Below are 15,386 nucleotides of genomic sequence, written 5' to 3'. Positions count from 1 at the left end.
TGAAATGGAACAGAGGATATATTATGAAAAATAGATCAGCTATCCCAGTTCCTACTGTCAGCACTGCAGACGTAACGCTCCCTCTAAAGCTTACATTGCATTTATGTGTGTATGCGTGAGGAGGAGTCTTGAGAAAGTTTATGTAAAATGTCTATTATGAGAAATTATGCATGAATTTCAAAAATTTTTTGCTACAAAATTAATCTTTTATTTTTTAAGATTTATTAATTTACTTGGAAGGGAGTAAGAGAGGGAGAGAGAGTTCTTCCATACATTGCATGTAAATGGTTGCAGCAGTCAGGATTGGGCCAAGACAGAGTGGGAGCCCGGAGCTCCCTCCCGGTCCCGTGTGATGTTTGGGCCTCTGCTGCCTTCACAGGGGCATTAGCTGGAAGCTGGATCCAGTACCATTTTGTTTAAAAATTTGCTATTTATTGTGCCTGGCATCATGGCCTAGTGGCTAAATTCTTACCTTGCAACTGCCGGGATGCCAGTTGGTGACCCAGCTGATCTACTTTCCACCCAGCTCCCTGCCTGGGAAAGCCGTGGAGGGTTGCCCAAAACCTTTGGACCCTGCACCTGCGTGGGAAACTGAGGCGGCTCCAGGCTTGTGCTTCGGATTGGTGCAGCTCTGGCTGTTGTAGCCACTTGGGGAGTGAACCAGTGGATGGAAGATCTTTCTGTCTTTTGTTCTCTCTGTAAATCTCCTCCAATAAAAAAAAATAGATCTTACAAACAATTTTGTTATTTATTTTCGTTTGCAAGGGAAAGGAAGAAAGAAGGGAGGGAAAGAAAAAGGAGGAAATGAGGGAAAGGAAAGAAAGCTCTCTTGTTCACTTGTTCACTCCCCAAATGCCTCCAGGCAACAAAACCTCCACCAAGGCCCCGCAGGGAGTCCGTGGAATCCAAGTCCTGCACTCTGGAGCTGTCCCAGGCGGCCTGCCAGGAGCATGGCGGCAGGAGCTGCGTGGGGCCACCACGCTGGGCTGGTTCTTCCAGGGGATTCTTAACTTGATGCACACCAGCATCTAGCCCTGAAATCTTGGAATTCCATGTTTCCACACATTTTCTGATCTCTACGACTAAGATTATCCAGTCTTTTATAACTTTATAAAAGTTTTAATTTGATTTTAAATTATACCATGTCTTTAACAAAATTTGCTAGTGTAACCATTTTTTAAGGTATGTACATTTTAACCCTTTTAGAAATGTAGGCACTCACATGCAGGGCACCTGCCACTGCTGTCCATCTCCAGAAGCCTTCTCACCTCACAGACCTGAAGTCCTTGTCCTGGCTGGCACGGATGCCCTGTGCCTGCCTGCCTGCCTTCTCACCTCACAGGCCTGAAGTCCTTGTCCTGGCTGGCACGGATGCCCTGTTGCCCTCCTCCCCAGCCCAGTGCACTATTCTGCCGAGTTACTGCTCTGGAGTCTCCTGGGGCTGGACTCATGGCACTTTCTCCCTCAGTGCGATGGCGCGTCCTGCTGCAGCCTGGGCCATCCTTCCCTTCCTTTAGGACTCAGTGATCCGTCCTTGGTGGTGATCCGTCCTTGGTGGTGACCCGTCCTTGGTGGTGATCCGTCCTTGGTGGTGACCTGTCCTTGGTGGTGACCCGTCCTTGGTGGTGACCCGTCCTTGGTGGTGACCCGTCCTTGGTGGTGATCCACCACGCTGACCTTAGTGCCTATGTGGGGCTCTTGTGAGGAGCTGACTGCTCTGAACATGCATGGACAAATGTCTGTTTGCATGTCACTTTTTGCACGTACTACTTTGTAGGGGGTCTTTTCATGTCATTATTTTAGCCTGTTTTCTCTATAGATACTGTACCATTAGATTTATTGGAATATAATTTACTGAAATGGCATTTGGTCTTGGGTAACGTTGAGGAATTGCTAACATTGTGTATTAGAGAATCAGATTTATGTAAAACTCTTAAGGAAAATGATTTTTTTGTCCTAAAGTTGAATTTATGATTTTTAGATGTAGCCAATTGGATAGTGCCTTGAACGAAGCCACTTGTCGTGTGAGGACACTTGAAAACAAGAATAACTTACTGGAAGTGGAAGTGGTAAGCACTTTGGTGGGTGATTGTCCTAGTGACTTAGAGTTGAAAGGCCTTCCAGTTAATCCAGCTGGCATGGTAAGTGCGCTGCTGATCGTGTCAGTTATGTGTTTCTTCCTAAGAAGACTTTCTTAACTAAGTGTATGTATTTTCAGTTTTTGTCTTCATGTGATACCTTAAACTCTGTTTAAAATATTTTTCTTTCAACTGGAACATAGTTTATATGACATAAAATACCCTTGTAAAGTGTGCAATTCAACAGTTTTTAGTATGTCCAGTATTGTGTAGCCATAGTAATTTTTTTTTTGCTATCATAATTTTAAAAAACATTTCTTTGAAAAGCAACAAGACAGAAACAGACAGAGGTCTCCTGTCTTCTGATTCCCTTCCCAGCAGCCCCTGCTGGACCATGCTGAAGCCAGGAGCCAGGATCTCATTCTCGATTTCCCGCGGGGGTGATCGAGACAAAATTACTCACGATCACGTGAATCTGAAGCTGAAGTTGGGAGAGCAGCTAGGGCTGAAACAAGGGCCCTCATAAGGGTTGCGGGTATCCCAGGTGGCACTGGAGCCATGATGCCAAATGCCTATTCCTATGTTTTAAAAAATGTATCTCATTTAAAAGGCAAAGAACAATCGTTTCTATTTCTTTATTTGAAAGAGTTACAGAGAAAGACTCTTCCCCTCTGCTGGTTCATTCTGGACAGCTACAGGGCCGGATTGGAGTTCTTCTGGTGACACGCAGTGGGGCCATCTTGTACTGCTTTCTCCAGGCTGTTAGAGGGGCCTGGGCTGCACGGAGAGCAGCTGGGACTTGAATTGGCGTGCATATGTGGTGCTAACATCATAGGCAGTGCTTTATCCACTATGCTGCAACACCAGCCCCAGACATGAGAAGGTCCTCTGTGTGTCTTAGCCATGAGTTTGAGTTCCCAACCTCAGCTTGCTTTCTCTCTCTCTTCCCCCATCACCATGCACACCTACCTCCTCCCTACCTTCCTCTCCTCCAAGCCCTCGGCAGCCACTACTTTGGTCTGTGTCCCTGTGGACTTGCCTGACTTGGACATTGGTTTCAGTGCAACAGTCGTCTTGTGTCCCTTGTGCCTCTGACTCAGGCTGCGCTCTCGGGTCTCGCCCGCTCTGTAATTCAGTCTTGTCTCTGTCCAACATGTGCTGGATGTTTCCGGTTTTTGATTAGTGTGATTTGACATTGTTGTTTGTGTACAAGACAATATGCACTTATGTTTTTAGCTGTCTTGATTATCTTTCAAATTAAAAAAAAATATATATATATATATATATTTAAGATTTATTGGAAAGTCAGATATACAGAGGGGAGGAGAGACAGAGAGGAAGATCTTCCGTCCAATGATTCACTCCCCAAGTGAGCGCAACGGCCGATGCTATGCCGATCCGAAGCCAGGAGCCAGGAACTTCTTCCTGGGCTCCCACGCGGGTGCAGCGTCCCAAAGCTTTGGGCCATCTTGACTGCTTTCCCAGGCCACAAGCAGGGAGTTGGATGGGAAGTGGAGCTGCCGGGATTAGAACGGGCGCCCATATGGGATCCCGGCACATTCAAGGCGAGGACTTAGACTGCGAGGCCACGCCGCCGGACCCAAAAATATATTTTTTGAGATGCAGAGAGTGAGAGAGACTGAGCTCCCAGCCTCTAGTTCCCTCCGCAGATGCCTGCAGTGGCTGGGGCCGAGCCCACGTTTCCTGTGTGGATAGCAAAGGTTGTGCGATCTGCTGAGGTCTGTGGCAGCAGGAGTGAGAGGTGGGCATTGAGCTGACACCCTCCCGTTTGGGATGAGGGCATGTGAACCACTCAGCCCAATGTCTGCCCCCAAACTGCACTAAATCCCTACCTTTCTTCTTTCTGTATTGTTTTTTTTTCCCTAAAGATTAATTGATTGACTTGAAAGTCACAGTGAGAGAGAGAGAAGGATGGATAGATCTTCCACTTGCTAGTTCACTGCCTGGGTGGCTGCAGTGGGCGAGGCTGGGAAAGGTTGGATCCAGGAGCCTGAGACTCCAGCTGAGTTCCCCATGCAGGTGTAGGGCCCAAGCACTGGGGCTATTTTCTGCTGCATTTTCCAGGCTGTTAGCAGAAAGGGCAGCTTACTGTGTGTATTTAAAAGTAATGTTATGGGGCCCGGCGCGGTGGCACAAGTGGTTAAAGGTCCTCGCCTTGCGCGCCCGGGATCCCATATGGGCACCGGTTCTAATCCCGGCAGCCCCTCTTCCCTTCCAGCTCCCTGCCTGTGGCCTGGGAGGGCAGTTGAGGACGGCCCAGGGCTTTGGGACCCTGCGCCTGCGTGGGAGACCCGGGGGGGGGGGCTCCTGGGGGGCTCCTGGCTTTGGATCGGCATAGTATCGGCCCGTTGCGCTCACTTGGGGAGTGAATCATCGGACGGAGGATCTTCCTCTCTGTCTCTCCTCTCTGTATATCCGCCTTTCCAATGAAAAAAATAATAAAAAATAAATCTTTAATAAAAAAAAAAAGTAATGTTATGGAGTTGTTAGTAGATAATCCTTGTAGATTTTTCAGCCTAAGATATAACATACTATTCCATGAATTTTAATGTATATGTTTCATTTTATTACCTTTGCATTTTGATGTCTATACTTCCTTAGCTACTGCTTGAGAAATCTATTTTTCCAATTAGAGTAATGAATTTTGTTTGTCTTTATTTTATAGAATGACTTGAGGGAACGCTTCAGTGCAGCCAGCAGTGCCTCCAAACTTCTGCAGGAACGAATTGAGGAAATGAGAACAAGTAATAAAGAAAAAGACAATACTATCATTCGGTTAAAATCTAGACTGCAGGATCTAGAAGGAGCCTTTGAGAATGCTTACAAACTCTCAGATGATAAAGAAGCCAGGTTGAGACAAGAAAACAAAATGTTTCAAGATGTGAGTTTCCAGAGCCTGGTTGGCTAAAGTATTTTACATACTGTGTTCTTAAATGCAGTGCTGACTTTTCCCAGGTTTCTTTAGTTGTTTTACTTGGTCATTGCTGCAGGCACACGCCCTCCTGATGGAGGCTCTGAGGCAGGAAGCCAGAGCTTTAGGACCATGGTGTCTCCCACTGCTCTGCCTTGAGCTGGTCCACCTCGGAGCTGCCTTAATATCCGTGCTGCTGGCAGGATGGAATGCCATCAGTCTCCCACTGCTCTGCCTTGAGCTGGTCCACCTCGGAGCTGCCTTAACATCTGTGCTGCTGGCAGGATGCAATGCTGTCAGTCAGGGTTAGAGTGTGCTTGGTGGAGTCTTTTCACTTTGATTTGGGCTTGTGTAACATTGAAATTAGACAAAGTATCAGGTTGCATATATATATTTTTTTCTTTAACATTTATTTATTCTTCTTGGAGAGGCAGATTTACACAAGAGAACGAGAGACAGAAAGATCTTCCATCTGCTGCTTCACTACCCAAGTGGCGTCAACAGCCATAGCTGAGCTGATCCGAACCCAGGAGCCAGGAGCTTCCTCTGGGTCTCCCACGTGGGTGCATGGCCCCAAAACTGGTGCATCCTCCATTGCTTTTCCAGGTCACAAGCAGGGAGCTGGATGGAAGTGGAGCAGCTGGGACATGAACCGGTTCCCACATGGGATCCTGGTGGTTGCAAGGCAAGGATTCAGCCACTAGGCTATCGTGCTGAGCCTGTGTATTTTTCTTAAATTCTGACTCCTGAATAATCTGAGAGTATTCCGTTTGCTGAAGTTTTCCATTTAATAGCTTGAGGCTTGCCTATTTGTTGTTGTTTTAGTTTTGAAAATTCTTTTGTGTAAATGGTTAATCAACTGTCCCATGAACAACAGCCATTTCCTGCACTTACCTTGTACAGTGGTCAGCTACCCTGGAGGTCATTACTCTCAGCTCTTCAAGCAATTCTTACAACATTTTCTTCCACTTTTCTACATAACACACACTGTCCTTTCATTTTTACAATCTGGCCTTCCTTTGTGGTGTTGCGGTTTAGTTTTATTATGTGATTTATGCTGCTAAAGATGCTTCTCTCTCTTCAGTGTGGATCGATACTAAATGTGTGAGATCTGTGTATTTAATTTGCTCTGAACTTGGCATGTATCTTTGTGCCACAGTCTCCTAGTTTAATTATCAGCATTTTTTACTCTTCTACTAGATCATAAAACAGTGGTTAGATTTCTCATCTGTAGTTTCTACGATTTAAAACATAGGGTCTGGTTTGGTAGCCTAGTGGCTAAAGTCCTCACCTTGCATGTGCCGAGATTCTATATGGGCATTGGTTCTTGTCCTGGCTGCTCCATGTCCCTTCCAGCTGCTTGCTTGTGGCCTGTGAAAGCAGCACAAGATGGCCCAAAGCCTTGGCACCCTGCACCCACATGGGTAGACCCAGAAGAAGTTCCTGGCTCTTGGCTTTGGATCAGCTCAGCTCTGGCCATTGTGGCCTCTTGGGGAGTGAACCAGTGACAGAAGATCTTTCTCTATATATCTCTTCTCTATAAATCTGACTTTCCAATTTAAAAAGAAAAAAGAATGTACTTTATAAAAGCTTTAAAAAGTGATGTATCTTCAGTATTTCTAATTTTTTAATAGTATTGCCTTAGTGCTTTTTTTTTTCAAAATTATTTATCTGAAAGGCAGAATGACAGAAAAGATTAAATGATTCATTTGTTTGAGAAGCAAATGGATAAAGAGGAAGATAATTTTTCATCTATTGGTTCATTCCTCAAAGGGGCACGACTGTGGGAGGTTAGAGCTGAAGCCAGCAGCCACATCTCCCGTGTGGGTAACGGGAGGCAAAGCAGGGAACTGGGCTGGAAACAGTGTGAGAGGCTGGCGCCCAAGTGGGAGCTTTACCTGCTCTGCCGCGTGCTCAGTTGTGTTGGACTTTTGGAGTTATATGTCTCCCCAGTGGCAAGTGTAGTCAGAAGTAATATGCAGCATCTGAAAAAGAGCTGTGTGAATTAATTTTACTCTTGTGAAACTTCAGTGTATTGATAGTGTTCGTATCTTTAAGTAATTTCAGACTTGCAGTAAGCAAGGGAAGTGATAGAATTGCATGTGTTACATCAGGGTGTGCATGGGTGTGCTTCAAGGCTGTGTGAATCATTGGTGCGTGGTCTGTTTGATTGTGTGGTTTAATTCTGTGTTTTGTTTTTCTTGTAGCTTTTGGGAGAGTATGAGTCTCTTGGGAAAGAACACAGTCAAGTCAAGGTAATGGCTGATGGATCGCATTGTGGGGGTGGAGGCCGGAGCCTGGGGTCAGGGCCCAGCCCTGCCTTTCCCCCTTGCTTGACTCCCCGTACCTGTTGGAACAGACCACTTGCTGCCTCTATCTGGTTTTCAGATATCTGCCCTATTTAATTCACAGATTGTTAGATGCATTAATTAAACAAATATGTAATCATTGGCTGTTTATGGCATTTGAGATAAATTGGGATAAAAAATTGTGTAGAACAGTATAAGGTATCATACAGATACTAATAATTAATTTGTGGGGTTTGGGTTTTCTTTTTTCCTTTTTTTTTTTTTTTTTTTTTAAGTTTTGTTTGAAAGGAAGAGTTGCAAAGGAGACAGTGGGGGAGAGACAGGAAGAAGAGATCTTTGATTCGCTGCTTTACCCCCCAGATGGCCTCACTGACTGGGGCTGGTCCAGGCCATCACAGAGGCTAGAAACTCCATACGTAGATGGAAGAGGTCCAGTGCTTTCCCGGGTACATAGCAGAGATCTGGATTGGAGGTGGAGCAGCTGGGACTGCAGGCAGCACCCATGTGAGATGCTGGCATTGCAGAGAAAATTCTGAGTACTGTGTGTTTGAACTTAGTGAAAACCCACAATGATGCTGGAACTGCTTGTGCAGGGTTGTGATTACCTAGGGTTAGCGCAAAGGATTGCCCAGCACGGCTTGGGAGCCAAGAGTTCTGGGAGTCAGGATTTGTAGTATTTTATTATTCTGAAGTTTCAGTCAAGTTTGTGGTTAAGTTTGTCACTTTAAGTGCTGGACTATTTCTTTTTTCTTTCCATCTTCCTTCTTTCCTTCCCTCCCCTTCCACTAGGCTTCCCTTCTTTTCCCCTCCCCTTTATCTATCTATCTATCTATCTATCTATCTATCTATCTATCTAACTTGCAAGGCAGAGTTACACAGAGCGACATCTGCTAGTCCATTCCCCAAATGGCCAGAACACCCAGGGCTCGGCTGGGCCAAAGCTAGAAGCCTGGAGCTTCTTGCTGGTTTCCCGTGTGGGTGAAGGGCCCAAGGACTTGGACCATACTCTGCTGCCTTCCCAGGCCATCGGGGAAGCTGGGTCAGGGCTCTGTGGATGGACTGGCTCTGTGGGGATTGTGGGCTGCACAGGGCTGTGCGCACCGGCGGCTCTTTTTCCCACTCATCTTTCTCTTCAGTTTCCTGTTGCTTCTAGGGTTTGTACCCCACTTGAGGAGTGTTTATAGAATGTAGAGTTAGTCTTAGATTAGTTTTGTGTTACACATTTTAAAGTGAAAGGATGTATCTGAATATTTACTTATATTTTTTCTTGTTTTTGAAGGATACATTAAACACGACGGAAAACAAGCTGCTGGATGCCCACACTCAGATTTCTGACTTGAAAAGGTAGAGTTGCGGTCTTCCCGAGAAGCAGGTGTGCAGTCCACACTGAGCACAGGGCAGGGCTCTGGGCTGCAGAATCGCTCAGCCTGTTGAACACTAGTTTTTCCTGATATTTCCCTTGCATGGACATGTTTTGTTTTAGGCAAAGAAGGTTTTTTTTTTTTTTTCTTTCTTTTTTTTAACTATTTTGAAGATTAGAGCATGCTGGTGGCTGTGCCTCTGGGATGTGAAATCTAAATCTCACTGAACTTTCTGAAAGAACTCTGAGATGTACCCTAGCTCACTGCACTGTTTCTGTGCTTTGGGAAGACACATCCCTCAGAGCAGCCTGTGGCCCCTCACCTTGTTCAGGCCTCGCTGACCACGTGGTAATGGCCTGCGTTGCTGTTACACAGGAGCAGCGTCCTGATGGTCTGCACTGGAGACTGATGGAAACGTCTACATTGCCTTGAGGATATGCAAGGGTGCTTTACTATACATGACTTGGAAACTTTTTTTTGAAGATTTATGTGTTTTACTTGAGTTACAGGGAGAGAAAGAGAGTGAGAGACAGAGATCTTTTATCTTAGTTCACTCTCCAAATGGCCTCAGAGGCCACAGCTGGGCCAATCTGAAGCTTGGCGCTTCTTCTGGTCTCCCACGTGGAGAGGGGCCCAAGCGCTCGAGCGCATCCTCCCCTGCCTCCCCAGGCCGGTAGCAGGGGAAGGGACCAGAAGTGGAGCAGCCAGAACGTGAACCAGTGCCCATATGGGAGGCTGGCGCCACAGGCTGAGCCCAAGTTTACTGTACCTTGGTGCTGGCCCCTGAAACGTTTTCTTTTCACTGAAATAAACATTTTTTAATTCTACTTTTCCACAAACTCTTTGATTTTCACTCTTGTGTTTATATTTGAATCTGGATGTAAGTCATGCAAGAAATCTTCCTGAGGTTTCTGAGTTGTCCCACAGAGAGTCTGTCTCCATGGCTCGTCTGCCCACCTCGTCTTTAGGATCCGCTTCTCGCTAGTGGTTAGCTTCTTTGTCAGATTGGATACAACATGAGCCTTGTCACAGCTCAAGCTGTCCTTTAGCTCTTCAGTCAGACTAGGGAAGAATAGATATAAAAGATGAAATGAGGACATACACAGACTTTAAAGATTGATTTATTTGAAAGATGGAGTTAGAGACACAGAAGAAGGCCGGTCTTCATCCACTAGTTCACTTCCTAAGTGACCGCAGTGCCCGGGGCTGGCCCAGGTTGGAGCCACCAGGTTAACAGCTTCTCCCTGGTCTCCCATATGGGTGCAGGTTCCAGCATGCAGGCCACTCTGCTGCTTTCCTAGTCACATCAGCGCAGAACTGGACCAGAAGGAGCTGCTGGGATTCGAACCCTGACAGACAAATAGTGCCAGAGTGACACTTTATACCTTCCATGTTTTGTAGTTGCCTGTGTATAGCCCTTCTTGTGTTTAGTATATTAAGCCTGTTGTTGGCTTTTCTTTCAGTTGTAGTTTCTGAAATGTTCCTTTGCAGAGTTCAATGTATTGTCAATTTCTTTTCTCTGGTTTTGTTCAGCTTTTGAAAGTTTAATGGTATTTTCTTATGAAAAAGTTTTGTGGACAGGCAGCTGTTTGGTCACCTTTTCTTGCAATATCTGTTGAAATAATGTGTGGTAAGGCAGTATTTAAAGTTTGTTGAAATGTATGTAATTTATCTTATTGCTTTTGAACCAGAACAATTTCAAAACTGGAAGCTCAGGTCAAGCAAGTAGAGCATGAAAACATGTTAAGTCTTCGCCATCATTCTAGAACTCCTGCGCGACCCTCCCGTGCCAGGTGAGTCACTGTACTTGGTCCCCGGGAGGCTGAAGAAGGCGCACACGTGTTCCGCCCTGGGAAGCCCCTCTGCCCAGGTCGTGGGCACTCAGGGTTCGTCACGACAGATTTAGAGCTCAGTTGTGGAGTCGTGCAGGGCTGGCAGCTGAGGGCTTGCCCTTGAGAATGGTGGGACCAGCTGTGTCACAGCAGGCAAGTCGCTTCCTATGTTTGGAGCTTATCTGTGACCTGTGACAGTAAGGACACACCTTGGCCCTCTTGTCCCAGCTCCTCATTGTTGTGTGAGTGCAAAGACCGCCAGAGCGTCGGGACCTCCCTTTAGTTCTTTCAGAATCAACTTTGACAGAATTTCAGAATCTTGTATTGTTCTGTTCCAAGATTATTTACAGAAAGTTTTCTTTTAAATATCAGAACTTATTCTTTATCATTATTTTGGTGTAGATATTGAGTATTGACTGGATTATAACTTTGTGATATTGATGTTTATCAAAGAAGTTATGTTCTTTAAATATTCATTTGAAAGAGAGAGAGGGAGAGAAAGATACCTTCCATCTGTGGGTTTACTCCCCGGATGAGCATAATAGCCAAGCCTGGGCCAGGCTGGAGCCAGGAACCAGGAATCCCATCGTTGCCTTCCATGTAGATGGTCGGGGGCCTCGACACTCGGGCTGTCTTCCCCTGTCTTCCCAAGCACATGGGTGGGGAATTGGGTCTGAAGCAAAGCAGCTGGGACTTGAATTTGCACTACCATATTGAATGCAGTGACACCAGTGTCATAGTTGGTAGCGTAATACACTGCACCTTAATGCCAGCCTCAGAAAGAAATTTTTTTTTTATAATTAACTTTTTAAAGTTATTACTAAATGAGAAATTTTTGTTAATTCATCTCAGTGGAATATAATAAATTTTTTTATTTAGAAGAGAAAAAATTGCAAATACCTGACATGAAATGTTTGAGATTAAACCAAAAGAGGATGTAAGTGTGGGGTCAGGGAAGGCCCGTATGGGAGTGGCATATGGAGGTGCAGTGTGCCTGGAGTGCTTGGAGATGGGGCCTCCTGGAGGAGACAGTGCGAGCAGGTGGGGAAGATGCAGAAGGGACAGGAGAAACTGCGTATCGGTGGGCAGAGCTGGACACGTGTGTCGACAGGCACTGGAGAAAGGAGCCTGCGAGTCCTGAGAAGGGAAAGAGCTCAGCATGTCTGAGGTATCTTGAGGAAGACTAAAGGATTAGAACTGGCACCCATATAGGATCCCGGTGCATGCAAGGCGAGGATTTAGCTGCTAAGTTATTGTGCTGGGCCCACAGATAAATAATCTTTAAGAAAAAATAAGGAAATAAAATCTGAAGAATAGTAACAAGTTGGATGGCCTGCAGTGTCTAAGCATGTTTGAAATACATTTTTAAAGCGAATTAGAACCAATAAAGAAATCCAGAATATAAAAGGACTTTACAAATCAATTTAAAAAGGCAATCTCCTCAATAGAAAATGGTGGAAGAGTATGAGCAGATAGTTTACACAGCAAGCAGTTCAGATGGCGGGTGAAAACGAAAGGACACTCTTGCCACAGTGCGCAGAAATGCCGCTCGGAAGGGTGACAGCTGGACTGCAGGCGACGCTCGCAGGCGGCCCAGGCGGCAGCTCTGCCTCTGCTGAAGTCTGGCAGAGGACACAGGAGCGTCGGACTCAGGTGACAGGACACTGGCGCCGCTCGCTGCACTGTGTCGAGCAGTCTCCGGAAGGCCTGGAGTGGTGTACGGTCTAAGTCCACTATTCACTCTTATTTTTACTATTTTAAAATTTTTATTGAAAGAATTTTAGTTTTTTGAGAGACAGAAAGGACGACTCCCATTTCGTGGTTCGTGCCACAGATCCTCCCAAGGCTGGAAGGAGGCCCGGAGCTCATGGCAGGTGTCCTGCAAGGCAGGGAACAGGAGCCGGCGTGGAGAGCGGAGTCCAGGTGCTGCAGCCTGTGACAGGAGGCCTGCTGTGCTGTTTTTAAATATTTACGTTAGATAAAGTTTTATACTTTTTAATTGTAGTATTGTTGAAAGGTGAGGTGTTTCAGAAACCAAACTTTCTTCTCTAGAAAATGAGTAGTGTTGGGCCTGGCATCGTAGCCTAATGACTCAAGTTCTCACCCTGCATGGGTCAGGATCCCTTATGAGCACTGGTTTGTGTCCCGGATGCTCTGTTTCCCATCCAGCTCCCTGCCTTTGGCCTGGGAAAGCAATCGAGGATGGCCCCAAGCCTTGTGATCCTGCACCCACATGGGAGACCTTACAGAAGCTCTGGGCTCCTGGCTTCGTATCAGCTTAGCTCCAACCATTACGGCCGTTTGGAGAGTGAACCGGCTGATAGAAGATCTTTCTGTCTCTCCTCTCTGTAAAGCTGACTTTCCAATAAAAATAAATAAGTCTTTTTTTTTTTTTAAGATTTATTTTATTTTTATTGGAAAGCTGGATATACAGAGAGGAGAGACAGAGAGGAAGATCTTCCGTCCGATGATTCACTCCCCAAGTGAGCGCAACGGGCCGATACTATGCCGATCCGAAGTCAGGAGCCTCTTCCGGGTCTCCCACGCGGGTGCAGGTTCCCAAAGCTTTGGGCCGTCCTCGACTGCTTTCCCGGGCCACAGGCAGGGAGCTGGAAGGGAAGAGGGGCTGCCTGGATTAGAACCGGCGCCCATATGGGATCCCGGGCGTGCAAGGCGAGGACCTTAACCACTGTGCCACCGTGCCGGGCCCCTAATAATAAATAAGTCTTAAAAAAATAAATAATGTGGGTCCCGGAGACAAGGCCTAGCGGCCAAAGTCCTTGCCTTGAACGCGCCGGCATCCCATATGGGCGCCGGTTCTAATCCCGGCAGCTCCACTTCCTATCCAGCTCCCTGCCTGTGGCCTGGGAAAGCAGTCGAGGACGGCCCAAAGCCTTTGGACTCTGCACCTGTGTGGGAGACCTGGAAGAAGTTCCTGGATCCTGGCTTCTGATTGGCACAGCACTGGCCGTTGCGCTTACTTGGGGAGTGAATCATCGGATGGAAGATCTTCCTCTCTGTGTCTCTTCTTCTCTGTATATCTGACTTTGTGATAAAAATAGCTATACATATTGGCATGAATAAGTCTCAACAATGAAGTTGAGTAGAAAAAGCTGCATTAAGATGTGTGTGTACCCATGTATACAATTAGTGTGTTTTAAAATTAAAAACAAGTATGCCAAGGTCTTGATATTTGTTAGAACTGAGAATAGGTAGGTGGGTTCTTATTGAAGTCTTCTTTGTCATTTGTAAGAATGTATGAAATTTCACATAATTTAAAAATTGGAAGGAGTGTCTGGGAGTTGAGGTTGATGGCAGAGGCATCTCCCAGGAAGCACAGGGAGAGAGGCAGCAGTTCTCGGAGCGTAGTTTGATGGCTTTTGACTGGAGGTAGTCACCTGCAGGTGAAGGCTGAAATGAGAGGTGTGAGTGGAGAAGCTGCCAGACACTTGACTCCAATTCTGCTGGTGGGCAAGTTGCAGTGTCAGGGAGGGAGGCGTCGCTGTCGACCAGGCTTCAGCGTAGGCTGCCAGTCAGTGTGCTGGAAGGTGAGGGGAAGAGGCACAGTGCTGGGTGACTGTGCCCCGAGCGTGGACTGCAGTGTAGGGGCAGGGAGTTGACCAATAGGAAATGGTGAGCCAAGGATCTGGGGCCATTAGAACCATGAGCCTGAGCAGGAGAGAAAGCATTGGATTCTCGGGGTCTCCCAGGGTACGGGGTGCTTTCTGTGATGTGAGGTCCTGTGAGTGGCCTTGGGGTGATGGAAATGGAGACTCAGGGTGAGGTGGGAGCAGGAGTGGAGAGGACACAGGGTTCCCGTGCCGTGTGTGACCCTCAGCAGGATTTTCAGCAAAGCTGTCGAACAGTACTGCCTTTTGTGGTTGTGCAGGTGCCACATGGGACTCCGGACTTGAACGGACGTTAAGTTCCCTTGGGAAACTGAGTCTGAGTCTCAGTGCCACATCTCGGGGTCCAGCAGCAACCTGTGTCTATGGCTGCTGTCCTAGACACAGGGAGGACAGCGCTATGGGAATAGGCAAGGCGGCAGCCCTGCCCCTCCCCTCCGGCCGCACTGGGAGGTGGCAGGGCTGAGATATGGCCAGCAGCAGCCGTAGAACACACAGACCTGGGAGCACTTAGTCCATCTCAGCTGAGATCTGGGAATGCAAAGAAGGAACAGAAACCTACAATACCAGTTTAATTTAATCTTAAAACTGTAAAATGGAATTAGTGTGTCAGAACTCATGCTATGTTTAAGTTAGTGGGCACCTCTGTAAGTGGGATTGGAGCAGGCTGGCTCCGACCTGGCTGAGACCTTGTGATGCTTTGCTTCTGCAGCACGGTGGCCACCACGGACGTCAGCAGGCGCAAGTGGCTGATCCCGGGCGCACAGTACTCCATCTTCACCGGGCAGCCCCTGGATGGCCAGCACAGCCATGTGGACAGCAAGCTGGAAGAAGCATGTGTTCCCGGGTGAGAGACGTTGCTGGAGCTCCCTGTGTGAACTGTTGCTTTCTTAGATGTTTCTGTTGCTTTTAACTCTTCAGAAAGGCAGAAAGAACCATCTCTTTGGCTGGTGTTTTTTTTTTTTTTTTCCGGTTCTGTGTGTTCATTTGTTTATTTCAAAGACCTTGTATGTATGAGGGAGAGTGACACAGATGTACCATTTGCTACTTTTCTCCCCAGATGTGTGCAGATGCTTATACAGGACTGGGCCAGGTCAAAGCCTGGGGCCAGAACTGCATCCGGGTCTCCCCCGTGGGTGGCAGGGCCCAGGTTGTTCATGGGCAAGGAGCCAGGACTCCCATCCAAATGCACATCTTAACTGCTGTGCTCAATGTCCACCCACGTGTTCTTCTTTAGGGTCTTGATAA

General features: G+C 46.9%; 1 protein-coding gene across 2 annotated transcripts in view; it reads left to right on the top strand.

Annotated features, from left to right (window-relative positions):
• Positions 1–15,386, top strand: part of MPHOSPH9 (M-phase phosphoprotein 9) — a 43,725-nt gene that overhangs the window by 18,838 nt on the left and 9,501 nt on the right. For both annotated transcript variants that reach the window (XM_040987092.1, XM_040987091.1), the window contains exons 11-16: positions 1,982–2,069; positions 4,765–4,980; positions 7,218–7,265; positions 8,599–8,663; positions 10,372–10,473; positions 14,851–14,985. In XM_040987092.1, the coding sequence (XP_040843026.1) occupies positions 1,982–2,069; positions 4,765–4,980; positions 7,218–7,265; positions 8,599–8,663; positions 10,372–10,473; positions 14,851–14,985 (654 nt within the window). The remainder of the gene's footprint in view (positions 1–1,981; positions 2,070–4,764; positions 4,981–7,217; positions 7,266–8,598; positions 8,664–10,371; positions 10,474–14,850; positions 14,986–15,386) is intronic.

Source organism: Ochotona curzoniae, unplaced genomic scaffold (genome assembly GCF_017591425.1).
Source record: "Ochotona curzoniae isolate NIBS_2020 unplaced genomic scaffold, NIBS_Ocur_1.0 contig_46, whole genome shotgun sequence".
NCBI lineage: Eukaryota > Metazoa > Chordata > Mammalia > Lagomorpha > Ochotonidae > Ochotona > Ochotona curzoniae.
Note: the sequence above shows the minus strand (reverse complement) of the source record. Positions and strands in the feature narration are given on the sequence as shown.